This window comes from Chenopodium album, chromosome 13 (genome assembly GCF_948465745.1).
Source record: "Chenopodium album chromosome 13, dcCheAlbu1.1, whole genome shotgun sequence".
In the NCBI taxonomy this organism is placed as follows: Eukaryota; Viridiplantae; Streptophyta; class Magnoliopsida; order Caryophyllales; family Amaranthaceae; genus Chenopodium; species Chenopodium album.
Window position 1 is genome coordinate 40,862,255 of NC_137846.1, and position 10,485 is coordinate 40,872,739.

At 37.9% G+C, this 10,485-nt stretch overlaps 1 protein-coding gene across 2 annotated transcripts; it reads left to right on the forward strand.

Annotated features, from left to right (window-relative positions):
- Positions 1 to 6,547: 6,547 nt before the first annotated feature.
- LOC145574769 (trifunctional UDP-glucose 4,6-dehydratase/UDP-4-keto-6-deoxy-D-glucose 3,5-epimerase/UDP-4-keto-L-rhamnose-reductase RHM1) lies at positions 6,548 to 10,071 on the forward strand. 2 transcript variants are annotated; one of them, XM_081632625.1, is made up of 3 exons: positions 6,548 to 6,706; positions 7,553 to 9,136; positions 9,279 to 10,071. In XM_081632625.1, the coding sequence occupies exons 2-3, from the start codon at positions 7,568 to 7,570 to the stop codon at positions 9,732 to 9,734; spliced, it is 2,025 nt and encodes a 674-aa protein (XP_081488751.1). In that variant the 5' UTR covers positions 6,548 to 6,706; positions 7,553 to 7,567; the 3' UTR covers positions 9,735 to 10,071. The 2 variants fall into 2 exon arrangements, with proteins under 2 accessions (XP_081488751.1, XP_081488752.1); XM_081632626.1 differs by having other exon boundaries at positions 6,575 to 6,706; positions 7,556 to 9,136.
- Positions 10,072 to 10,485: the final 414 nt, after the last annotated feature.

A 10,485-nucleotide genomic window follows, 5' to 3' on the forward strand; every position in this document is an offset into this window, starting at 1 on the left:
AGTTTTTTTACCGTACCCTCGAGGTCCTCAGCCTTCTTCTGCGCCTCTTGGAGGGGCTCCAGCTTCTCCTTGAGGCCCTTGACCTCGTCTTGGAGCTCCTTGACCCGCCTCTTCGCTGCGTCCAGATTCTGCTGGACTTGCAGATCGACCAACGCCTGAGAATACAACATATCAAGTGTCAGAATCTCATTTTGGGCAATCTCAAACTAAGCTTTGTCCAAGGAAGAGGCGGCCCGAGCATTCGCTGCCTTTATCTCTCTGGTCTTGTCATTAAGTGGCTTTTTAAGACCACTCACGCACAGCATAGCATGCAGACAGCCAAAATAAAAAGAAGAAATCAGGAAACATTCAGCTAAATCATCACTCAAGTCAAAAGACACAAGCCTTACCTCGCAAAGAAGCGCCAGTATGGCGTCAAGGTCAAGAGTCCCAACTCCTTTGACAGACGCCTTGTCCTCAAGATCAAGCGTCCGGAGCATCTGCTTGGCCATCTGTAGAACAGTCGGCCTCGCTGGAGCCTCAGTCAAAACGCACAAAATAAGGTAAGTAAAAAACTAAGAATGGGCAGTTGTGTTTGTAATCAATGCTATGTGATTGGAAAAATGAAGGATGGCCGAATGTATTACCTTCCTCCTCCCCAGGGGCGGCATCGCTGCCGCCTGTTGCTAAGCCGACAACAGTAGTGAGTGGCTTTCCACTCTTCGATACTCGTTGCTGAGCATCCGGCTTTGTGGGCGTTTGGCTGGGGGTGGAGGCGCCAGTTCCCTTCCTTAGCCTATAGGCAATGTGCTTTTTGCGGCTTTAGGTGACATCGCCAGGTACCTGCTTTCGCAGCTTGGGATCCGGCTGTGGAGAGGGAGCATGCTTTGTTGAGCCACCCTACAAGAGTTCGCATGTTAGTTGAGATCTCATGAAAAATTTCAACAAGTAAAAGAGACTTTTACCTGAGGAGTGCCGCCTGTTGGCTGCTCTTCATTTGTTCGCTTGAGGTTCGAACGTTAGAAGGCGGCAGAAGTAACAGTCGGCCTCTTGTGAGGAGGAAGCTTCGACATTGCAAAGTCTGCGCAAATAAAGCAAAGGGGTTAGAAACTCAGACAAAGATAATAATCACTATGAGCAGATTGAGCAGTGAAAATGCATGTGGCTCACTACCTCTCGGCTTCTCAGAGCTTAGGCCACAGGCGACCAAATATGTTCCGTACGAGAGCCACTCGAATCGGGGAATGTAACTCTGGGGGGTCACCTCTTTAACCCCCGTCTCCTCATTGGTTCGGACGACCACAGAAAACAGGCCTCGATCCAAAATCTCCTCCTACGACTGCCTGGGTACAAGTGGCATGGCTTTCTTCCCAACAAGGAGGGGGCGACTCCTTGGTCCAGCGATTGTACCGCTTGTTCTTTTGGAACTCTGGGGAAGAGACTATGTAAAACTTAGTCCTCCAATCTTTCCATTTATTCGTTCTCTTTCTCCAGAGTCATCATGTCACCCTTTTGGCTGGTCAGAGTAAACCAGCCGGCCCCGCTTGCATGTGGAGTCTTGCTCAGGTAATGCATATGAGAAAATACCTCGAAGCTAGGCTCCACCTCCAGCATCTTACAGGCGGCAACGTAGCCCAATATGTTAACCAAGAATTGGGGGCTAGTTGCCAGACACCCAGTTGGTATCCGTCCAAAATCCTCTTCACGACCAGATGGAGAGGGAAGCGTAGTCCTGCCTGGATGGATGCTTCGTAGCATCCGAAGCATTGGTCACCATAGTTGGCCATTTCTGGTCAAGTGACCGTGTCCTCAGCATCAGGCACGGACAACAAAAAGCCATGTTCCATGACATGGGTAGAAAGAAATTTAGGAAGCTCAGCCGACATTAATTTCCGCTTGCCTTCGGCGACGTGCAAAAATAGGGCGCACGTTCTTGTCGCCGTAAAGCAGACGACTCTTCCCATCCCTCTCCCTTCTCTACGGAGAGGGATTCTCGGGCGGTTTGAAGGTTGGACCGCGCCTCCTCCAAGCTAACGGAGGCGCTGTCAGAAGATGATGACACAGAGTCATCATCAAAAGTTTCCTTAGAGCTGGGGGCCTGCTGGCTGGTGCCAGTAGTGTCCTCCCCCATCTCAACATCCGGCACCGACCCACTCAGCCCGGGAAATTATTGTTCATCATCCGACTCCTTTAAAATTGAGTCGCTCGGAGTACTAATGTTGCCTGGGGGGTCTCTGCTAACCTCGGAGGCAGGCGCCCTAATGGAGCCATCCGAGTAGACCGTCGAGCTCTCCGAATGGTACCAAGAACCATCTGTCCTATATCTCCGAGTCGTTTGCTTTGTTCTTGCCATCGTGTCCTGCAGGGGCACAGACAGTGTTGGATGCTGAAGAAGTCAAAGTCTTTGAAAGTCAGAGATTCAAGATTCTCCCAAAGATTCACGCATGTGTGAACCCAAGGAAAGTCAACCCTCCTATTTATAGACGGGGTAAATAACCTGGGGTAAAACCCTAGATTCCCTTCAACTGTAAAAGTAACTATTCGACCAATCAAAGGCCGGCACTTGTCACAGGTGTCACGTGGCATGCCACGTCAACCCTGTGAGGGGAAAATAATTTAGGGTATTTAATACCCCCAAGTGGACCAATAAGAGAGCGACATGTGTCCCTCTAAGAGGCGTCCAAATGGACTCTCCAGACAGGTGACACGTGTCATTCAGATACGCCCCCTGGAAATGGCGGCCTTCAAGGCCCAAATTCCAAGGGTGCCGCAAAACGGCGCTGCCCTAATCCCTAGGTCATCAAACCCTAGGGTAGGGCACGTTATCCTAGGATCCTATAAATAGGGAGATTCCCCCAATTATTGGGACAATCTTTTTGGACACCTCAAACTTTACGTCTTAATCATTAAGGCATTTATTGCTCTCTAAAACAGAGAACTCCTGAGCTTGGAATCCGAGCAGATAACTTACTTTTTGCACTTTTTACTCCGATTCCGTACTAACTTAATCTTCGGAGGCGGACCTTCGACCATTCAGAGTTCCGTTTGTTTTGCAGGTACAGGCGCTCTTGCTGAATCCAGTCTTGAGTTGTAACTCTCCCAAGGGACACAAAAAACCCCGAAACAGATCCCACATGACTATATTTTTCCGAATGGATAAATCACAAATGATGGTAAAAAAAGATTAAGTGAATAGTGTAAAAGTCCTTATGGTGCAATAAAATAAAAACGGAGGAAGTATATGATTTAGAGATATTATATATGGGATGTTGCGGAAAAAACACTATTTTAAAAATGACATTTGGCCTATCCAAAGTGTAAAATGTTATGGTCAATTTCTTCCTGATGGATTGAAGTCATACAAGATTTGCTCAAAATTGTAATTATATTTAATGCATGGGCTATTCTAGAAGAATAATAAAATACAACATCATGTATTCATGTGCCCTTTCTTAATAGGATAGCTTTATACTAGAGATTTAACCTAAAAGGATGTTACAAGTCTCATCTATTAACTATTACTAAAACAGAGTTGCTGACGTCACCAATGCCCACGTGTCGCTTTCTCAATAAAAAAATTTCCCGCGCTAAATGCAATGATGATATCATCCTTTTTTTTTTTTTTTATTTTTTTTTTTTTATAGAGTTATCATATTTAACATTTTTGAAATTTAAACTTTGGAAGCATCTACATTACAACTTAAACCTATCAATTTATCGTAGGAAATTAAAACAATTTTAAATAGCACACTAATAAATGACCTCCTATATTGAACTATGAATTAGACAACGTTGAACAAATACTATATCATAATTTTTGATGAATATACAAAATTTTAAAATTAAAAAATATTCATAATTCTTATTTATATTCATATATAATATCGATTTATTTTTAAAATGTATAAATTAAAAATAGGTTTTATATAAACCGTACATCGCACGAGTTCTAACCTAGTAAACATAACAATTAAATGAGAATATCAAATGAATAGTTAGTAACCTCCAATTAAAATGGACTAGCAACCATTATATTTTCATAAAACGCCATCAATTTGGGGTTTCAAGAAGTTTGTTTGTTTAATGCAGTTCATAACAACAAAGACAATTCCAAGAAAAACTTTAATAAGGCTTTGAAGCCATTAATCCAACATCCCTCCGTCCCTAATTACTTATATTTTAGACTATATCCACACAGCTTATTTTGACCATTTTTTTAATTTTTTTTTTATGAAAGCAAAAGTTAGCAAGTATGATGTTGTTGGGTCTATTTAAAATTTAAATGTGTACTCCCAAACATTTTCTTTTGTTGTAAAAAAAATAAAATTATTTTAATTATAATACTTTCACTTTCACGCTTGTTATTATATAATTTTAACCCATCTCTAATTATAGCTTAGTAAAAACATAAAAATTTGATAATGTGGAATATAAATTGAGATGAATGAAACAAGATATGAATTAAAAAATATATCATTTTAAATATTGATAATTAAAGGTATGAATTATCAAATATATCATTTTATAATTCTACCAGTAATCTGAAAAAGATATCTATTTGATATTATAATGTAACCACTTTTTAATAACTTTTCACCACAGCACTCCAAAACTCTATCTTTGCAATTCTACCCCATATACTATTTTTTTTTAAAAAAAATTCATTTTTAAATATAACCAATAACTATTCATTTTACTTCATACTAGAAAGTACCCGTGCTACTGCACGGGATATACATATATTTAGGGGAAAAAAAAATATAAGTGGAAGTTTATTTTATTATTATTTTTTTTTTTTTTTTTTGTTAAGGAAGTTATGGATAAGTGTTAATTTGGAGTTATAGCATGCAGTTATTTGGAAGTTATTTTATTAAACTATATAAATAAAAATAGTAATTAAAAAAAAAAAAGAGTGCATGAGAATTGAAAGTTGGGGTTTTGGAGTGATGTGGTTAAGTACTGCAAAAACAACTCTTAAATTATAACCGTGAAAGAAAATCATACAAAGTGAAATATTAGTAATTACTAGAGTCCCTTTAAAAAATAATTAGTAGCTGGAATGATTATTTATTGGTGTAAAAAAAATTAGTGGGATGGGTAGTTATTGGTGTTTTTTAAAAAATAAATAAATAAATAAATAAATAAAATGAAATGCATAAAATTTGAGAATTGGGGATTTGAAAGATTAAGGTGAAGTGTTACAAAATTAACTCTACAATTATATAAAAGATATAAGATATAACTATCACATTTTTCAATAATTTTTTATTTTTTTTTTATTTTAAAACCCCAATGTTACAAGTTACAGAGAATATATCCCGTGCTTATTACACGGTTGCATAATGTACATTCTAGTTGTAGAAAATTTTAGGCAACCATATGAACGATCTTAATCCTACGAGGCACTACGGAGGGTTGGTGGACTCTATCATATGGTAGAAATTAGCCAACATTTATTGATATTGATATATATACCCCGTATATGTGTATATTATAAAGTAGAAAATAGTCTATATTAATCAAAACTCAAAAGTGGTGTTACATCAATAATAACTTCCAATAACACAGTCCACCCAGCCACGAGGTCCATGTGACGTGAACGCGGTAACAATTAAAACAAATTAGTTAGATTGAAACTAGCACGTAGCACTTGTCAAAAAAAAAAAAAAAAAAAAACATATTCCCTCTATTTTTAAATATTTGCTTTATTTTTATTTTTTGCACTATTCATTTGTCCTATTTTAACTAATGTTTATGATTTATACATAAGAAAAAATATAGTCTTGTGGGTACTTGTTGGATTCATCTCAATGAATAGATTATTAATTTTCAATTATTAGAATTTATACTTATTGGTAAATAAAGATATTAGTGATAAAAGATTAGCATCGACATGCGTGTCCAAGAGAAATGGAGCAAATATTTTAAAACGGAGGGAGTAGCACGTAGTGATTAATTAGTAATAAATTTGTTGGTTAATAATTCTATCATTTTTTTTGGTGTGGTAAGCCATAGTGCGGGAAAAGCTGATACACACTAAAATATTAAATTGGTACAGAGTAATTTCTAACTGAGTAAATCCTGATCGAGAAACCCTGATCACATCGCGTATTCAGTTATACTAGTATTACAGTTTGACCAAATATGCATGCCGAAATATGGGTTTGTTAATTTAACTAATTATATATTTGTAAAATTATAGGAAAATTGATATTATGAATTTATGAAAGTGTATATTATAAGTTTATAACGAATGCAACAAATATATATATATATATATATGTATATACATATATATATATGTATATATGTATATATATATACATATATATATAGTTTTTAATATTAGTAAATTAATCAATTTAAACTATTATGTGAATATTGAAAAAAGTTAATCTGTAACCCTTGTTAAAACACGGAAGGAGCATATGAAAATTTGTGATAATTCTTAAAAAAAAAAAAAGAAAAATAAATAAATAAATAAATAAATAAACCGGAGGACAAAATCGTCAACAAAATAAAGAAAAGTTTTTTCTTAATTGTGTATTTTGTGTTCTTGTATATATATATATATATCACGCAGCCGGTAGGCAATACACACAGAAAATACAGGGGAAAAAAAAACGTACGTTTTCTCTTTTATTGTGTTCTTGAATCTAGTATGCTCTGAAATTCTCCATTGAAGCGGCTTTTCAGCTTTCTCTCCTTCATTGAAGCAGCTTCTAAGGTTTGATTTTTTATATTTTATTTCTATTTTTTTGTTTTGGTTTTTTAATCGTCGAATTTCAATTTTACAATCTAGTGTTAAATCGATGATTTTGTTTGATTTAGGGTTCTTCTAAGGTCGATTGAATATTGAACTATTTGTTATAATTTGATTACTAAGAATTTTAACGTGGAATTTCGTTGCTAGAATTTTGATTTGATTATTGAGTCTGGTTGATAATGTGTTGTATGGTTTTGGTTGTTATATGTTAGAATGGAGTATGAAAATTGAATTTTTATTGCCGGATCTGAGGATTTGAATGTTTGATCAATTTTGTTTTTCGATTTTTGGATTTTTTTTGTTTGTGTTTATTTTCGAATTATTGATTTTGTGGATTTCAGTGAATGTTAGGCTTGTTAATTTCTAAGTTGCACCTGGGATCATGTGCTTTGATGTGATATGGTGAACAAGTAAATAAATTTCTGTTTGGACTGTTGTCACTAAGGCTGTGCAATTTCCGATCTCAGATCACGGAAAAATTGCAATCTGTATCCGATCCGCGGATTGGATCACAGAGTCATTGGGTTTTTGGATCGGATCACCAGATTTTTTGAGAAAATTCAATCCGTATCCGACCCAAAAACCCGAATTTTTTTCTAGGATTTTGGAAAATTATGTTTTGATCACCGGGTTTTCAGATTGGGTGAGATGGATCGGATATTGTTGCACTGCCCTGGAACTAGTTGTCACATTATGTGGGAGTGTGTGCTATGAGTGTGCATCTTGTGGGTTTTTGAGATTAGTTATGCTTGTGTATGATATGAGTAGGATCTGACTTATTTCATGGTTGTGATTTGTTTGTTGTAGAAGGTGGTTGCAATCATGTCTTCATACACCCCAAAGAATATTCTTATTACTGGTGCTGCTGGATTCATTGCGTCTCATGTCGCAAACCGACTCATTAGGAGTTACCCAGATTACAAGATTGTCGTTCTTGACAAGCTTGATTACTGCTCAAACCTTAAAAATTTACGTCCTTCTCAATCATCCCCTAATTTTAAGTTTGTCAAAGGGGACATTGCTAGTGCCGACCTTGTAAACTACCTTCTCATCACCGAGTCCATTGATACTATTATGCACTTTGCTGCACAAACCCATGTTGACAATTCTTTTGGTAATAGCTTTGAGTTCACCAAGAACAACATTTATGGGACCCATGTCCTCCTAGAAGCCTGTAAGGTCACCGGGCAAATTAGGAGATTCATCCATGTTAGTACTGATGAGGTTTACGGGGAGACAGATGAGGATGCTGTTGTGGGTAATCACGAAGCTTCTCAGCTTCTTCCAACAAATCCATACTCTGCTACAAAAGCTGGTGCTGAGATGCTTGTCATGGCTTATGGAAGATCATACGGTTTGCCAGTTATTACTACCCGTGGAAACAATGTGTATGGCCCTAACCAGTTTCCTGAGAAATTGATCCCAAAGTTCATTCTTTTGGCCATGAGAGGGAAGCCTCTTCCAATTCACGGAGATGGGTCTAATGTGAGAAGTTATCTCTACTGTGAGGATGTTGCTGAGGCCTTTGAGGTCATTCTCCACAGGGGAGAGGTTGGCCATGTGTACAACATTGGAACCAAAAAGGAGAGGAGAGTCATTGATGTGGCCACAGATGTATGCAAACTGTTCTCAATGGATCCAGATGCAAGCATCAAGTTTGTTGAGAACAGGCCGTTTAATGATCAGAGGTACTTCCTTGATGATGAAAAATTGAAGATTTTAGGGTGGTCAGAGCGCACCACTTGGGAAGAGGGCCTGAGGAAGACAATGGAGTGGTATACCAGTAACCCCGATTGGTGGGGTGATGTCTCAGGAGCATTGCTTCCTCACCCAAGGATGCTGATGATGCCTGGTGGGATCGAGAGGCATTTTGAAGAAGCAGACAATGAGAATGCTGCTTCTTCTGAATTTTCCAACACCCAGTCTAAAATGGTGGTACCCCCTGCGAAAAGTGTCAGTTCTCCTCGTAAGCCATCTTTCAAGTTCCTGATCTATGGTAGAACTGGGTGGATTGGTGGTCTTCTTGGCCAGTTGTGTGAAAAGCAAGGTATTACATTTGAGTATGGAAAGGGCCGTTTGGAGAACCGAGCATCTCTTATTGCTGATATCCAGAATGTCAAGCCTACTCACGTCTTTAATGCTGCTGGTGTGACTGGTAGGCCGAATGTTGACTGGTGTGAATCTCACAAAGCAGAGACAATTCGTGCCAATGTTGCTGGTACTTTGACTTTGGCTGATGTCTGCAGAGAGCATGGGCTTTTGATGATGAATTTTGCAACTGGTTGCATCTTTGAGTATGATGCTGCACATCCTTTGGGCTCTGGGATTGGCTTCAAGGAAGAGGATACACCAAACTTCACTGGTTCTTTCTACTCAAAGACCAAGGCTATGGTATTATTTCCGAGTCCTTTTTCTCTTACTCCCATCCATTTCAATGCAAGTTTCTTTTGTTGACTTGTAACTACTCCGTATTACTTGAAGTGCTATCTTAGTGCACTAACTTATTATTATATCTGACTTATTTTTTTTTTAGGTGGAGGAGTTGTTGAAAGAGTTTGATAATGTGTGCACCCTTAGGGTCCGAATGCCCATTTCTTCTGACCTCAACAACCCACGAAACTTTATCACAAAGATCTCTCGCTACAGTAAGGTGGTCGACATTCCCAACAGCATGACTGTTTTGGACGAGCTTCTACCCATTTCCATTGAGATGGCAAAGAGGAATCTTAAGGGCATCTACAACTTCACAAACCCAGGGGTGGTTAGCCACAATGAGATTCTCGAGATGTACAAGAATTACATGGACCCAGAATTCAAGTGGGCAAACTTCACACTTGAAGAGCAAGCCAAGGTTATTGTTGCTCCAAGAAGCAACAATGAGATGGACGCCTCCAAGTTGAAAAAGGAATTCCCTGAATTGCTGCATATTAAGGACTCGCTAATCAAGTATGTTTTCGAGCCAAACAAGAAGACAAACTATTCTGCTTGAGCGAACTTTTCTGCAGAATTAAGAGATGCCGTAGTAAGCAGGATTGCAATTTTTTTCCAGTAGGCATTGTGGTTGCATAGCGTTCCAGTAGGCATTGTGGTTGCATAGCGTTATTCCATTGGGTCTTGGGCAAAACATTCATTTATTTTAGCTTCACATTGTGCTGTTTTTATATACCTAGATTGCCTGTTCGTAGAGTTTTTATTAGGTGTTTACATTTTCATCTTTTACCTTTTTACGTCTTCTGTTTAAACGTGATTACACTTCCTCTTCCCGTTCCTGGGAATTTGAAAAGAGATTGTAGCTTGTTACATATAACAGTTCTGTTATTTGCTCACCCATTTGTAATTTTCATATAATTATTTATCATCAAATTGTTTTAAAACTCGTTTATTGTTTAGATTGTATTTACGTTCTTTCTGTTGATCTGTATTTCAACCATATTAGCGCGCCCATCTGATGTTTTCCTCATTTCCGAATTCTTGTATACTTGAGGCTATATTGCTTATGCTTTGTTTTCCTCATTTCCGAATTCTTGTATACTTTAGGCTATATTGCTCATCTCTTGTCAAAGCATAGCTCGACTTCTGGTAAAGGGACTTATTTTCTGCAATTGCTTGTTATTCTATATTTCCATCAGCATGACTTTCGGAGTCGGAGCTATTCTTCTAACACCTCTTCCTCGTAGCTCCCTTCGTTCTTTTGTTCTGCTTTTTTTTTTTTTTTTTTTTTTTTTTTTTTTTTTTTAAAT

Bases quoted from the DNA above. Each gene is read 5' to 3' on its own strand.
- LOC145574769 (XM_081632625.1), top strand. From the start codon at position 7,568: ATGTCTTCATACACCCCAAAGAATATTCTTATTACTGGTGCTGCTGGA. The intron at 9,137-9,278 runs GTATTATTTCCG...TTTTTTTTTTAG, and splicing joins ACTCAAAGACCAAGGCTATG to GTGGAGGAGTTGTTGAAAGA.